Genomic DNA, 17818 nt, shown 5'->3' on the forward strand with positions numbered 1-17818 from the left:
CCATAGCTTATGCCTCCAGAACATTGTGCGGTGCCGAAACAAAATATTCGACTATAGAGAGAGAACTATTAGCTATCGTATGGGCAGTCAAACATTTTAGACCATATCTTTTTGGCCGAAAATTCACCCTGATTACCGATCATCGACCCCTTACATGGCTTTTCTCGATAAAAGATCCCGGAAGCCGATTAGCGCGTTGGCGCCTAAAACTCGAAGAATACAATTATAAAATAGAACATCGCGCAGGAAAAATAAACAGAAATGCAGATGCCCTCTCAAGGATAAAGATTAACCATTTCAAGGATTGTGCAAACTTTCAATCAAAAATCTCATTACATGCATCGAATGAAGATGATACGGAAACTCAAGAAAACGAAGACGACGGTGAAGAAAATATAGAAAAAATGTCCGAAGAACTTGACAAGTTTATCGAACTGTATAGAACAAAGTCAATAATCGATTATTCTAAAATTGAAACATCGAATACGGACTTATTAGACAAATCCAACAAAAATATTGTTACATTTTTTTGGCAAAATAAACTTGAAGAACTCCACGAGAACATAATGAATGACATATTCGAAGAAAACATGGAATATAGTAACCGAAGAATTAATATTGTACACAGCAAAACTGTAAAAGATCGAAAATATTTTATTATACCATTACCGTTTGATCCCGAACGAGTAATATCACACTTGTTTCTTGTACTTTTTGCAAATAAAGATCAATTCGATGAATCAAAAATATATTGCGTCGAAAATAATCTCGAACTACCTATCCTAGAGATATTTTCTTATATTTTTGCTGACAAAGAATTAAAATTAAGAATCTGTCAAAATATAATTAAAACAGCCAGCGAAGACGAAATCCCTCAAATTTTAGATCATTACCATTGCGGTAAAAACAACTTACATCGAGGAATAAACGAAACTGTCAGAAGAATAAAGCAGAAATACAATTGGAAGAATTTAACAAAAGATGTAGAGAAATTTGTAAAAGCATGTGAAATTTGCCAAAAAGTTAAGATTTGCAGGAAAAACTTAAGTGGACCACTAGTCATAACAGAAACTCCAAAAACACCATTCGAAAGAATAAATATGGACATATTCGAATACCCTACTAGGAACTACGCTTTAACTATTCGTGACGAATTGACAAAATTCACGCAAGCCTATCCTTTGGAAGACAAAAAGGCAGTAACAGTAGTCAAGACACTCCTACTCTTTTTTCAACACTATGGAACACCACTAAGAATTCATTGTGACTGCGGTCGAGAATTCGAGAATGCTATAATCAAAGATCTATGCGAATTATACGACATTAAACTAACATTTTCTAGCGTTAACCATCCACAATCTAATGGATCTATAGAAAGGTTTCATGCCACACTCTCAGAAATGATTAGAGCAAATCAAGCCGAGAACCCAAACGATCATCCCTTCACTATACTTCCTTATGCAATAATATGCTATAACAACACAAAGAATAAGACCCACGGTTTCACACCATATGAACTTATATTTGGGCACACTGCAGGCCGACCACCAGAAACTCTATACAATCAAAAAACACTAATGAGTAAATATATTCGAGACCTGAATAATCGCATGGAATATTTTTACAAAGTAGCCAGAGCAAAAACAGAAAGACAGAAAGAAAAGGCGAAAGTAATATTTGACGAGAATATTTCAGAACGAAGACCTGATTTTAAAATTGGTGACAAAGTTTACGTAAAAGAATCCCAAATTAAATCAAAATCGGATAATCTTTTTAATGGACCTTTCGAAATTCAAGAAGTTTTTACAAATTCCGCAATTATCCTTAACCCCAAAACTAACCAAACCTCTAAAGTAAATTTTGACAGACTGAAACCTTATTTTGAATAATTTTCCTTTACAGATTCTATGGACTCCTTCCTATCGTCCAATCCCAAATTCCCCTCACTCCAATTAATAACACAATTGGAATATTTTTTCATGAAAAAGGAACTATACGAATATCTAATGACAAATGGACTTTACTTGTTTACAAAGAATTATTACCTATCAAAACTACAATATCCAATAATGACAGAATTTTGGAAAACCTGTTAGAAAAATTTATTAACGTGGATACACCGAGAAAACTTGCCTTTCAAGCCGAAGTACAGACACATGTTAGTCTGCTAAAACAAATCTCAAACTCCGTTAATTTAAAATATAAAGAAATAACCTCTGACACAGTACCTTATAATAAACGCCTAAACCGCGGTTTAGTAAATGGTATTGGAACAATCTGGAAATCTATTACTGGAAATTTAGACGCCTCTGATGGCGAATACTTTAATAAATGTATAAATAAGATAAATTCCGATGAAACTCAAATTGAAAATCTCCTAAAAAATCAAATATCTGTTACCACTTCAGTTATAAGAACTTTCAACACTACAATTCAAAAATTGCAAATAGACGAAGAAACTTTTAACAAAGACTTAAAAACTATCGAGACTACACTTCTGGACATTAATAATGACATCTCCTTTTACCAAGCACAATTACAAATACTAGATTTATGTGAGTCCTTAATGGAAAGCTACGTATTTTTAGAAAATTATTTAAATGATATACTAAATTCTATCACATTCTCTCGCCTGCAAATTCTACATAGTTCTATTATTTCGCCCATAGACTTAATGGACGCATTAAAAGAAATCTCACAGTCATTACAAAATAACGTATTGCCTCTACCCACTTATATGTCAAATATAGCTCAGTATATTGACATAATAAAACTGCAAGCTTATCAGCTTGATTCAAAAATTGTTTTCGTTCTCGAAATTCCGTTAGTTGATCCCGAAATATTCACCTTGTATCAATTATATTCAATACCAATATTAGATAATCAAACTGGTTTTCATCATATACTTTCATAAACTGTTCATAAATACATAGCGCGAGATGATGATTCAATTTCATATGTTTTACCCATGGACACCGAAAAATGCAAACAAATCAGTCAAAATCAAAGAATGTGTACAGACATTCTTCCGTATCCCATAGACACAGATGCTATATGTGAAGCCCAGCTTTTGAAACCTCTCAGCAACTTACCAAAAACTTGCCAGATGTCCATGCTCTTGGCACAAGGTTACAATGTACAAGAAATTGACCGAAATTTATGGTTACTAACCATTTCCGATCCATTACCAGTAACAATCAAATGTGCAAGAAAAGACGTCACTACACAAATAATCAAAACAAATTCAATCTTAAGATTAATTCCCGAATGTATTGCATTCATCGGCAGTACCAGAATTCATGCTAGAGACCAAATTGAGAAATATACAAATATCACGTATAGAAGTCACCCAGTTAACGTACCCTACAGATGCTGTGACCATTTTGAGACAAAGAGTCACCTATCAAAATTGAAACCACTAAAACTCATTGGACCAATATTCAGAAGAACTGGACCATATTATGAGCCAATCATTCATTGAGGAACATCTACCCTTATTCACTATATCAACCTTATCCCTGATTATTATCCTAGTTATCTTATATCTTTTCTGCAAATACCGAACCAAAATATTCCCAAAAATTGCAATCTCCTTGTCCCAGGATCAGCCTCCAACTTCATTACCACGCAGAAATTCCATTAGACAGAAACTTCAGGGCTTAGCCTCCTTCAGAAGAAGACCCAATGTCCAACAAGAAAGCGAAGCAGAAACACCAATTACTCTGTAAAAGTCAAAGCAATGGCATTGACTTTTCACTAATAAGGGGAGCTGTTATATGAGAAAATATTAACCTTGAACTAGCTTAAGTTCGCCGACTTCAGATTTCATCATCCCATTCCCATAGAAACCGCTGAGCACGCATTAGAACTTTGTACGAACCGTTGGCCAACATTCATGGGAACAGCAATTCAGCACTTCATACCAAACCTATAAATTACCATTCTCAGATGCCGGAATCACTCTTAGCTGCAACTTCGACCAGTCCAGTTATTGTAGTCATTTTAAATTAATTTAATTTTGTACTATTATTTAATATTTAATTTGTAACAAATAAAGTTCTTTTTTAAAAAGTCAAATACGTGATTAGTGATCTAACATATATATATATATATATATATATATATATATATATATATATATATATATATATATATATAAACAATAAAGAATAAATAAAAAAATAAGAATACAAAATATCGCCACCCATTTGAAACAACACAAGGAGGTAGTTTAAACCCAGTACTTTTTATAAATGTAATAGATGAGATAGTGAAAGAATGTAAAAAACCTTTTAAAAAATACTGTATAGTGTGGAATAGAATGCAAGTGATAAATGCAGAGATATGCGTATATGTAGATGACATACATGTATGTAGATGTATGTAGATGACATAGTATTATTCGTTGAAAAAGCATGAAAACTTAAGTGCAACATGGAAATGGAAATGCAAAAAAATACAACCTAAATGTAAATAAAGGTAAAACACAAATAATGAAACTAACAAGTAAAAAACGCACGGAAGACCTAAAACCAAGTTGTGACAGATCAACAAAAAATAAAGCAATATATACAAATATCTGGAAACAGTAATAAATAACAGAGGAAGCATCCAGGACGATCTCACCAATTCGAGACTCTAAATAGATGATTACCCAACAACAATGAAATATCAAAGAAAACGAAGATATATTCGACAATATATAAAACAATGTATAGGCTAACGTTGAAATACGGAGCAGTTAACAGGATTTTAAACAGAAGACACCAGAGTAGGATACAAGTAGCAGAGATGAAATACCTCAGAAGAACGATAGAGATAAGATGGACAGACTCAGAAATGAAGAAATAAGAAACAGACTAAAATTAAACCGTTACTTGACATAATAAAGCGAAAAAATAGCATGGTTCGGTCAGTAACACGAATGGACAGTAGCAATCAAGTGAAAAGAGTGTGCGAAGATAAACCAATAGGGAAAAACAGAAGGGGCAGACCAATAAATGAGTGGAAAAGCAACATAGCAGAGATATTACAAAATAGTTGACAGTGAAACTGATATGACAGAAGTATCACAATTGCCAACAGACAAATAGATTGTCGCTCTTGGATTGGGCCAAACAGATTTAAATATTTAATATTTTAATAGAATCGAAATAAGTGAAAATTTAAAATTAAGCATAAAGATTAAGCAGAATGTTTAGTTGGCAGAAAGTTGGGCGCCAACTATTTGTAGAAGAAAAATAGTAAAAACAAAACAGAAAGTTCACAATTGAGTATAATCAACAGAAATTGGAATAACATAATTATTTAAAGAAAAATAATAAACGTTTTATAACGTTACAGGACCTGTCCGGACTTCACCAAGAAGGGTAATTGCGAGGAAGAAATAAGAAAAATCACTAGGGGCAAAACTTGCGTTGCCAAATTGCAGAAAGTATGGAAAGATTACTGAACTTGCAAAAACACAAAAATTATACTTGTTTACAATCTCATATTTCCCATTGTCAACTACGCTGCAGAGTCATGTAGTTCTTTTGGAGGCGAATGCTAAGTATGCAGTGGATCCACAAACTCAATCAAGTCTCAATCCCCGATCGAGATTTCCCCAATCAAAATAATGTTGAGAGCTCCTTTCCTTGTCTGGGGCCCCATTTTAGTATGAATATATTATATTTGTTTCATCTAACTTTATCCTGAGCGTCAACCCTACAGCTCGAAATTGAAGGTTCGAGATTCATTGAAACACAAACGAAGTACTTATAGTGTTGCAATGGTGGTTGATTCCCAGAATATACTAGACAGTCTTTTAACATTAAGTTTATTAGCATTTGTAACAAACATTGTATAAGTGGAATAGATGTGATCACAACACAATATTGTGAGACTTAATGAAGCAATAAGTGGACAAGAAAAGAGTACTGAAATAAAGAACGAACTAGAAAGAAAATTGTCGCTTTAATTAAGTTAACCCTTCACCTATTATGTACAACCTAAACCTAACTTTAAATATATTGAGATCTTCAATTATAAATTATAAACCCTTGTATGTAAACCTTAGCATTAAATTATAACAATATAAAAAAATAATAAAACACCTAGCTTTGAAACTACAACCTACTCGCCTACTAGAAAATATTTCTACACTTCGGCATTCGATTAAAAAAAATATCGCAAGTGACACGAGAAACTAATCTGACGAATTAGTCCACTGACATATATTGATAAAAAAAATATCTCTGGTTAGATGTGTACACAAATACCGTAAAAAGAGATCTGAAAGAGTACTGCAGCCTTCCCTGGCAAATAATTATGTTGAATTAAAATGATATTTAATGATTATTATTATTATATTATTAATATTAATATTAGGCAATTTAAGTAAGTAAATATGACAAAAAAATTAAATTAAAAACAAAAGTGTTGAGATCCTACAGTCGTTCCTAATTTATGGTAGGGACGGCACTGGAGGGAATTCTCATACAAACCAATACTTAAGTTCGGTGACTTAATTGAAAGGGAAAAATAAACCAAATGCTTGTTACAGCCTAACCAAAACTCCAACTAAAAAATTATTCCTTATCCCCATTTGACTTCCGATGAATGTTCTAATATCGCAAACGGTGGTATGTGGCGGATACCAATTACTGAACAAACTAGTAAAAACTAAAACAATTGTACTACTTTCCCTTCTAAATAACTAAATAAAACTTTGTTCTGCAACTGAAACCATTTCTCTTCAAAAAACAAAAAACACAAAACGAATTCTTAAAACTTTTTTTGTCCAGTAAGTTGGACACCGCCACTATGCTACAGGTGTTGCTAGTTTCAAGTCTTGTCCTCAGACAAGACTGAGGTGCCAGACCTCAAGTCCAGTTGCGCATGCCAAATTCTATGATAGTTATCAACTTAAAATTTCCAAATAGTAATATGGTTTGTCTAACTATTAGGGCTCATAAAAGACTATTGGTGTTTAAATTATAATTAGAAAGTGACGAACGTTACACATTATCAATTTGACTTATTTATCTGAAACAATTTTACGAAGAACATAATAAAATGTATTATTATTTTGCAGTAATGCCAGTAATCAGAAAAACATCAAATCTGGCGTAACGGCTCTCTCGACAACCAGTAACGCTTTTGGAAATGTAGTGTCAAGTGCCAAATTCGATGCCAATGGAATAGATGAACAGATGAAACTACAAATTCTAGCCGAAGAAGAAGCTGCGATCAACCAATTTAAAGTAAGGACCATATTTTGAATGAAGCAGAAGAGAATCTGTTTACTAGAACTCTCTTTTTATATCTGTAAAAACTTATTTATTTTTTTTTTAATTATTTATTTGTTTGCAATATTTTGTTCAACCATTTCAGAAATTCATAAGAAACACCTAGTTTTCGTGTTTTGTTCGTGAATTTGATGTGATTCTAGGAATTTTGTCAGAAATATAAACTCCTCTGAGTTTAAAAAATGTTTATTTGTAGCATTTCAATTTGCTTTCTTTATTTCGCTTTTCGGCTTTTAGCTAACAGTCCACTTAAAAAATTGGTAAAATCTTTTATCCTCTTTACAGGGTGGTCCTTAAAAAATTGTACAAAAAGAAACTGCAGATTCTACATTTTAAAATATTACGATTTAAGCCAAATTGCTGTAATAAAATGTTGATATTAAGAAAGATACAGGGTGTTAAAGTGGAAATTTAAAATTTTATTTTTCGCTATAACTTTCATGTTTGTAAACATTTATGTATAAAAATTTTCAACTGGATACTATTAAATATGAGAAATTATCATGTGATGCGTATTTTGATGTAGCTGATAGAGGGCGCCACATATGCCACTGGTATACATCTGCACTTAACTTTTTTGCTCTTCAAGTTGCCGCTATTTGTGATAAAAAATATTAAAGATACATTATTTTAACAAAAGAAAGGTATACCTGTTAATAACTTCAAAACCTGACAGTTTTCGAGATAATCGCATTTTACAAATCAACTGCATAATTCTGATTTAACGCTATTACTCCAGACAACGAAAGAAAAATAGACAAAAACATCAATACTTGTTGTAAAATACCTTTAATAAAGTTAATAGTTAACGAAATATTAAATAAAATAAATATATCGACAGGATATAATAATAGGATTTGACAGAATAACAGAATAATATAATTTTGCATCAAACAATTTACGTTTTATATTAAATTAAAGTCGTAATCAAAACATTTTATTTACAAACCAAATTAAAAAATAGTTAAACTAAATAACATTAAATTTTTTATCAAAGTAAGTGGATATGTCCACCATTTTCTTTAATGTGTCAATACATTCCATAAAATATCGTCTCATATTAAATAGCATCATTGTTTCTAAAGAAACTGCTGCAGTATTTATTGTAAGTATTATTGTATATATAGTCCGTCTAGAAAGTATCCGGAATTTTATATTTTTCCTAATTTTAATAGATTTCCTTTTTGTAACATTTTAAGACAAAAGTAATGCATCAAGTAGGTTGTGCCGATAGTAGGTTATGGACAATATCGCATGACAACACCATCTGTCAAATATTGTTGTTTGTAAACAGACTTAAAATTTGTGAAATAATGTCACAAGTAGAAAAAAGGAAAGGGGTGGAATATTTGTATAGAAAGGGTGTCCGAAACGTTAAAAAATTAGTGCAATTGACTGAACTCGCAATAAGGGCAGTGTATGAGACAATAAAGAGGATAAAAAATGTCATAGATATGAGACATAGACCAGTTTCGGGTAGACCGCGTAAGATTCGCGGAAACACTTTAAACGCTTTCCTACAATGACCCCTCTGCAAAGGAAACGAAGAATAGATTTTTGTCAACGCTTTCGAGAAGATAATTTTAATAATGTCTTTATATCTGATGAAACTTGGTGCAAATCATCTAAAAGTATTAAGAGAAAATGTAACCGTTCAAATTTCCAAATTTCCCACTAAAATAATGGTTTGGGGAGAAATATCTCAGCGTGGTGCTAGACCTCTCTGCATAGTTAATGGTACTGTTGATAGTGCGAAATATTGTGACATCCTAAATGGTTTTCTTTTTGAAAGGTCTCATGTTTTATATCCAGAGGGATGGCGTTTTTAGCAAGATAATGCAAGATAAAATGCCATACTTCTGTTTATACTCAAGCTTGGATGCAAGAACACGAATTGGCAACAATTCCGTTGCCAGCAGCATCTCCAGATCTTAGCCCCATTGAAAACATATGGGGACTAATGAAGATTGAAGTGGAACGAGCAGCGCTACGAGATAAAGAAGGTTTGATTCGGTCAGTTTTACAGGCCTAGAACACCATTACCGAAAATTATGGCCTTGACCTAGTTTCGGGTGTACCTGGACGTTTAGTTAAGTGTTTAGATTTAAATGAAGATTGTATAAGTAAATGAGATGAATTATTTGTTGAAATTTTATATGTCAAGTGATAGAAATAAATACCGTAAAATTATAATTCTGCTTTCTTTTTTCCATATACTTTCTAGACGGACTATATTAATATCTCATCACAAGAACAAGGAATATGACTACCACGAACAATCCAACGTTTAGGAAAGTTGTATTTAAGTATGTTCTCACTGCCCTCTCTCTATAATGTGGTGATGTACCATCTTGCATAAACCACATATTTCGCCTTAAGTTTGATGACAATTCATCCAATAAACCAATAATATCATTTTATAAAAAATGTAAATAAATCTCACCATTCAAATTACAAGGTAATTCGCCTGTCCGTAAAAAATAATTACCAATGGTTCCAAACCATACGTTTATTTAAAATTCATGTTTAAAATGCATGTCGTGGTAAAGAAAATGGTGGACATATCGAACACTTACTTTGACAAAAAGTTTAATGTTATTTAGTTTAGTAACTATTTCTTAATTTGGTTTGTAAATAAAATGTTTTGATTATGACTTTAATTTAATACAAAACGTAAAATGTTTGATGTAAAATCCAATTATTCTGTTGTTTTGTCAAATAATATTATTAATTATCCTGCTGATATATTTATTTTATTTAATATTTCGTTAACTAATAACTTTGTTGAAGGTATTTTATACCAAAATTCAGAAGTATTGAGGTTTTTCTGTAATTTTCTTTCGTTGCCTGGAGTAATTGCGTTAAATCAGACTTACGCAGTTGATTTGTAAAATGCGATTATCTCGAAAACTGTCGAGTTTTGAAGTTATTAACAAGTATACCTTTTTTTGTTAAAATAATGTATCTTTATTATTTTTTATCACGAATACCGATAACTTGAAGAGCAAAAAAGTTAAGCGCAAATGTATGCCACATATGTGGCATATGTGGGGCCCTCTATAAGCTACATCAAAGTATGTTTGCTTTTTTGCTGTTTTTTAATTCCATTTTAATTTCCTCTTTTAATATCTTTAAAACCGTATCATCTTCTACTTCTATCTCCATCTGTTCTGTTCTATTGTCTTTGAACAGTTCATTGATGTATTCTGTCCATCTCTTTAATTTGTCGTTAGTATTCAACACAAGTTTCCCATTTGCATCTTTCAGTATTCCCGGTTTTCTTGTTCTATTGTTGTGAGTTAATTCTTTAATTTTTTTATGTGTGTTAAAACTATCATGTCTTTTCTGGTGTTCTTCTATTTCTGCGCATTGTTCTTTCGCTTTCTTAATTCTGTATTTTATTTGTTTATCCACTTTTTTGTACATCTGATTATCTTTGTTTTTATATTGACGTCTTTCTTCCATTAAATCTAAAATTTCTCCCGTCATCCATTGCTTCTTTTTATATCTGGTTGGTTCTTTTTGACTTTTATCTATTTCTGTCTTTATTAATAACCATTTTTTATCCGTCTCAGTATTTTGTAGAATTTGTTCTTTAGCATTCATTAATCCGTTTTTGATATTATCTGCCAGGCGTTGCCTTATGCGTGGGTTCCTTAATTTAGTTGTATCGGTATTTGCATTTGTTGTTCTTTGTTTTATTATTTTCATTTTGAGCCTAATTTTGGTCACTACTGGGTTGTGATCTGATCCTATGTCGGGCACTTCGATAGGTTTTTGCGGATATAATTGCGCTCCTGTATCTTTGTCTAACTAATACATAGTCTATTTGGTTTCTTACAATTCTCTCTTTTTGGTCTGCTGATGACTTCCAGGTATATAGCCTTCTCTTTGTCATTTTGAATCATGTATTATCTATAAGAAAATTATTGTTTTGGCAAAATTCGATAAATTAATATTTGCACAATAAACTAAATACTCGTTAATAGTAAACTGTTGTTGTGACTCTTGTATAAAGTGACAATGACATTTCTATTGTAGTAAGTAGTAAACTCCATTCGCTTAGCTCGGGCATATTTTGACAGATTCATTGTCGGAAACCTACAACACAACAATTCCTACTTCTCAGTATTAATAGCTCAAGTATCCTGCTATTACAGACTTCTTTCTTTAAAAAAAGAAGAATTATTCTAAATAGTCGAAGTGTATACTAAACCCATCAAATTTTGGGTAGTATATATTTAAAAAATATATATTTAGTTGTTATAATTTAACATAACTATTTATTATATGGTGCAGATAAATAAATATTGATTGTCGGTAATTCGCAAAGTTCTATTTTATTTACTATTTAGTTTGTTTACTATTAATATTGGCTATGAGTACGGGTGCTTGGTTGTATAGTAATTTCCAGCCACTTTTAGTCTGTCAAAAAGTAACTAACTTCGCAAAAAAATAATTACTAAATTCACTAGAGAGTTCGGACTGGGATTAGCGAACCGAGTTTATTGACACAGTGTAAAGTAGCTTTTATATAGCAATTTTGGAATCAATTTGGCACCAACACGAATCGTTCCCAAATTCTCAGTTAGAATTCTTTGAAAATAAGTTTCTGGAATTCCAAGATATATAGTTGGCGGCACAGTCTACAGAAGATATTCTCCAAGTCTCACATGTTCGATATTTTCCGGTATTGTTGTGTTGGACGGTCGACCAGAAACCTGCTCCCTGTCAATAGATGTGCGACCTTTTTTTAAATCGATTGAAGCATTCTTTTATCACTGTTTTACCCATATATTCATGACCAAGGTATGACCAATGATATGAAAATAATTGTAGGAGATTTTAACGCAAAAGTTGGTAAGAGAGTTAAAGTCATAACAAGGATCCAGATAAAAAATGACGATATTGAACAAGTGGACAAAATGAAGTACTTAGGAGTCTGGATTACTGAAGATCGAATTCGAAATCAGAAATTCGATCAAGAATAAAGCAATCAAGAGCAGCATTTTTGAAGATGAGGAAATTTGTGAGTAACCAATGACTTAATCTTCAAATCCGATATTGGATGGTAAAGTGATATATCCACTCTATTCTTCTTTATGGTCCTGAAACTTGGACTATTAATGTTGACTTAATGAGAAAGCTGGAAGTTTTTGAGGTGTGGCTTTTTAGGAGAATTTTTAAAATATTATGGACCGATCATATTACGAACGAAATGGTACCAGATAGAGGACTTTTCACCACCATTAAAGACACCACATACTTAGAAATGATAAGTACGTGTTGTTGCAGCTGATTTTGAAGGGTAAAATCGAAGGAAAAAGAGGTCCTAGTAGACGACAAATATCCTGACTAAAAAACATTCGCGTCCGGGCCGGGTTAAACACACAGAAGCTTGTAAGCAGAAGATAGAGACGAATTTGCAATGATTATGGCCAACCTTCATTAGTGGAGTGAGCACTAGAAGAAGAAGAAGAGGAGGTAGTTGTTTACTCTGATCTAACATGTTAACTCTCAACAGGTTTTTTTGGTTGCCTCTAGTTCTTCAATTTTTAGGTAGATTCATAATTTGGTTGAAATCTTGACGTTCCTTCAGAACCATAAGTTCACTTTCTTGTTATATGCAGTTGTGCTCTTAATCATCGTCTAACCTGTCTGTCATCAATATTCAGTATCATCAATTTCTTTTCAGCTTGTGTCGTACATGTATAGGTATAGTAATCTGGTTTGTCTAATACTAATATTATATACTGTAATAAACTGACATTCTTTAAAAATTTCTTTTTCTATTTGAAAAGTTCAGTATTCTACATTTGTAAATTTTGAGAAATGAATGAGACAAAATTAATTTTTTTCGATATGTCCTTAGTAACTATGTAAACCTTCTTAAGAAAAAAACGGGTGTGGCAGTCCAGTGGGACTGCCGGTAGAAGTTACACTTCTATACACGCATTAGCAGGTATAAATTTAGTTGGGAGTCAATCTGCACAATCATTACATATGTAATGCTATAGGTAACAAATAGCAGAAAGAGAAACAGAATTAATAACAACTTACTAACAATTAATAAACAACATTTGACCTTTAATAGGAGTATAGTAAATGAGGGATTGAATCAATATTTTGATGAAAATGTAGATTTTTATTTTCATAATATGTATGAAAGGAGTTGAATGCAAAAATTTCTTTACACATACTCTGCAGTAAAATTCATTGTTTATTTTGTTATTAATATAAAAATACAATACAATACACTGCAACATAATTCAATATAATAATACAACACAAATTAAAATGCAATATTCATAAGTATTTAAAAATGACAATAATATACATAAAAAAATACACTACAATACAGTGCAACATAATTCAATATAATAATACAATACAAATTAAAATGCAATATTCATAAGTATTTAAAAATGACAATAATATACATAACTTTTCTTTTTTATGTAACAGTGATATTCACTCACACAACACAAGAAATAAGAAACTTTGTAGTACCCCATCGACATTTAGAAATAAGTAGGAAGTCATCTACTGTCTGTGGTTTACTATTGTATAATCAACTTCCTCAAAAATTTAAAAACATTCATTCAACTACAGCTTTTAAAAACCAAGTCAAAGAGTACCTAGTGACTAGGTGTCCTTATACATTAGGTGAATATTACCAGAGTGTATCTGTGAATACCCAAGCTGTAACATAACCAGATTTAATGTTATTTTAATTATATTATGATGTCCATATTGTACGTTTTATATGTATTTTAATGTTTTAAATATTTTTAATGTAATGTTTTCATTTTGTTGTAATGATTAATATTTATAATTTTAGTTTGACTTGCTGTAAACCTTTTTGTAAATTACAGTCAAATAAACTATCTATTTATCTATCTATGACACAAACGGATTTCAAAATTGACAGTTTTGGGTCACACAGTGATTTATTGAGATTATTATTTTGAAATACAAAAGACTAATATAATTATGAACATTTAATAAATAATACAAAACATATCACATAAATAATAATATTAATAAATATTTTATATATTATATATATATATATATATATATATATATATATATATATATATATATATATATATAATATATAGTATTAAATATATATATACAAAAGGAACATTTTTATATTCGAGAGAGGAAAAGAGAGAAAATATATCTTCTGTCTCTCTCTTACTCATTATCTTACATATGTAATGATTTCACAGATTCACTCCCATACAAATTTCCAACGTGGAGCGCGCGTATAGAAGTATACCTTCAAAAACTGTGATTTAAAAAACAATATCGCATTACGCATTATTTTTGTTTTTAATTTTAACCCTACCATATTTTTTCTGTTACAGTCTAAGGTATCTTCACCAACAACCACTATCAACAATCCGTTCTTGAGCAACTCTCCACCGTCAGCATCCAACAATACATCTTCATCTCAGTTCGTAAGTTCTCCGTCATTCGATCTATTTGCAGATGAGCAGACACCGCCTAACCTGAAAGCGTCGGACGATCTACTGCAACTATCAAATCCGTTTTCAGACGCCTTCAGTCCTTCCAACACAAATGCCTTTGCACCTCAGATACCTCAGCAAAACAATATTTGGATGGCAAATGAAAATGGTATGTATGACTATTTTGTTAGTAGTTTAATTTTTAATAAAAACTTATTTTAGCTTTTAGTGTATTGAGTCCAGGAAATACTTCGGGAATGCCGAATGCTTCGTTGTTTGTGACTGAAAATAATTTTGCTTCTGTTTTTGGAGCTTCGGAATCAAAAGGTAAGTAAATGCATCTGTAATTTACAGTAAACAAACAATTCAAAATAAAAATTTTCCCAAATGTGATCCAAAAATGACAATAGAATATCTTACAAAATATTTTGAACGAAATAATTAACATGATTAGAATTAGAGGATTAATAAAATATATTATAACGTTGATTGAATAACCCAAAATCAACGCTTTAATTAAAAATCTTGCTTGTTTACTTTAATCAACAAGCTCTTCTCGAAACCACGTTTTTTCAACTAATTGTCACTCATATTTCGAAACTATTGCACTTTTCAATATGAACCAAACGCTATTTTACTCTCCAGATATCTGTATGGTCGATACTACAACCAAAAATATTCATTGTTATTTAAAAAAGTTATAAACAATTAAACGTGCAAAAGTGTCGAAAAATTCCAAAGTCCTGCATTTTGTTTTGTTTTCGGTGAAAATGTTTCATTGTAGTTCCGATTATAGCCAATTCGATATAAAATATGAAACTGTTTTGTTTTTTTCTTTCGAATGGTTCGTTTTCAAGAAATGATGACACTCACAAATAAACTGGACGAGTTTGCGGATCCATTTTCAGAGTCGCCATTTTGAAAAAAAAAGTTTTTTCATTAGTTTAATGTATGTACTTTCACCTGTAAAAAGTTTGATTTTGAAATATCTTTTGTACTATAAATAAAATTTATTAAAAAAACACGTTTTTTGGAGGAACCTCTCCTTAAATAATTTGTAAACATGTATGTGCATCGAAATCGTAGGCTTCCACGGCCAGAGTCAGAATTATAGTTTATTCGTCTTCCGGGTTTGGACCGTGTCATTTGTGAGTGACCCAAAAGTGGGTTCATCTCGACGTTTCGCTACAATTGTATGTAGCTTCTTCAGGAGAACAAAAAAGAAAAAGAAACAAAAGACAGGAAGATGGGTAGTTAGCAACGGTAACTACCCGTGGCGCGCGCCTCTTGACGTTCGCGCCACGGAGTGTGCCGATACGTCCCGACACGACAGGTCACCGCGACTATAAATAGAGCGGTAGCGGAGTAATCGTCGGATTCACTCCCTGCCTCTCGACGCGTTAGTGTTCTGAGCTGTTGGACGTGAATCCCTGTCCTGGCATTTGGTTTTCACCTCTGGCTGCGTTGAGTAGTTGAGTTACTGTGACCAAATGCCCATCTTGGTAGTTAGTATTCGCCTCTGGTTGCGTTGAGTAACTGAGTAATAGTCGCCTCGTATTTCGGTGAGACTGTGTAAAAATATATTTATCTGTAATAAAAGCAGACAATAAAAAATAAAATAAAAGTACTCTACCAGGAGTAGTTATTAACTGCAAAATTATCAATGACTGAGATGTATAATAATACAAAGTTTTAATATTCTCATCGATATTTACATTTAGATGAGCCTGGTAAAATATGTACAGTCGCTCAGATAAAGTTATCATCGATGCATTCTTTGCGTAAGATAACAATTTTTGCCTGAGCAACCGAAACCATAAAGTAGTTTATCCCAATAAATTTCGTTTCGACCGTCCAGTGGTTTACAATTGGGTAGGCAGGTATAATATTTTATATTATTTTAAACTTTATTTTTAAACGAAATATTGTTTATTTGGATGAAACCTGGTATGGTATTCATGACACCGTGAAAAAAGTTGGACGAATAATAACAAAAAGTGTTCTAATTCATTACCGCCCAATAAAGGACAGAATTATAATTTTACATTGCTGTGTAGAAAATGGATGCATCGACGATTTATTATTAATATCTGTAAAAAAAATAAAGACGTGAATCTAGATTATCATGAGGATATGGAGGGTTCAATTTGTGAATCATGGTTTGAAAAATCTATATATATATATATATATATATATATATATATATATATATATATATATATATATATGTATATATATATATATATATATATATATATATATATATATATATATATATATACATATATATATCGCACAAGAAGTTCGAGCGTCAATTATAATGCTTTCAGCTATCAATATGATGGAAATGAAGTATAAAAAAAGTTCAACTCAGGAACCATAGATGTAAACGTTTAATGTTTTTTTTGAAGAAAAAACAGAAGTTAGTTTTTATAAAACTAACTTCTGCAGCTGAAGAGCCAGCGGAACCCTCTAATCAATTGGAATATCTTTACAAAGCCGTGTAGTAAAATGTAAGCGACATTTTCAATACCTCTCTGATGATACCATCCAAACATATGCTGAAACATGTTTATGAAGAATTGTGTTCTAAATGGTCTAAATCAGAAGCAATTGTAGAAACATGTTTATCAGATTGTCCAAAGCAATCTGCTACAAGACTATAGGAGAAACATCTTACCTACATGACAGGACAGAGAATTATAATTTTACACTGCGGTGGAGAAAATAGATGGATCGATGATGTATTATTAATACTTACAAAAAAATATTAAAGGAACCTTTTCTTCCGAGATTACCTAAATATAGTGTGATTATCATGGACAACGTATCATATTATTCAAGATTAATGAGAAAATTCCAAATATTACTTGAAACAAATTACAAATTCAAGAATTTGTTTGAGAAAGATTTGTACTTTGAGGCATCATATAGTAAAAAGGAATTGTTGGAGGTTGTTGACAGTAGACAGTACCAGAAGGAATATGTTGTTGATAACTGTACTCGCAGTAATGGGCATACCGTGCTTGGTATGCCCAGTATTACAATTAC

The 17818-nt window shown here is 31.6% G+C and overlaps 1 protein-coding gene across 1 annotated transcript in view; it reads left to right on the plus strand.

Moving 5' to 3' along the window:
- The window catches only part of LOC140431322 (phosphatidylinositol-binding clathrin assembly protein LAP-like), a 112184-nt gene that overhangs the window by 72755 nt on the left and 21611 nt on the right, over window positions 1–17818 (plus strand). Inside the window, exons 8-10 of the mRNA XM_072519255.1 lie at window positions 7076–7244; window positions 14666–14936; window positions 14990–15094. Of these exons, the coding sequence (XP_072375356.1) occupies window positions 7076–7244; window positions 14666–14936; window positions 14990–15094 (545 nt within the window). The remainder of the gene's footprint in view (window positions 1–7075; window positions 7245–14665; window positions 14937–14989; window positions 15095–17818) is intronic.

The sequence above is a fragment of the Diabrotica undecimpunctata genome, unplaced genomic scaffold, assembly GCF_040954645.1.
Source record: "Diabrotica undecimpunctata isolate CICGRU unplaced genomic scaffold, icDiaUnde3 ctg00000631.1, whole genome shotgun sequence".
Lineage (NCBI taxonomy): Eukaryota > Metazoa > Arthropoda > Insecta > Coleoptera > Chrysomelidae > Diabrotica > Diabrotica undecimpunctata.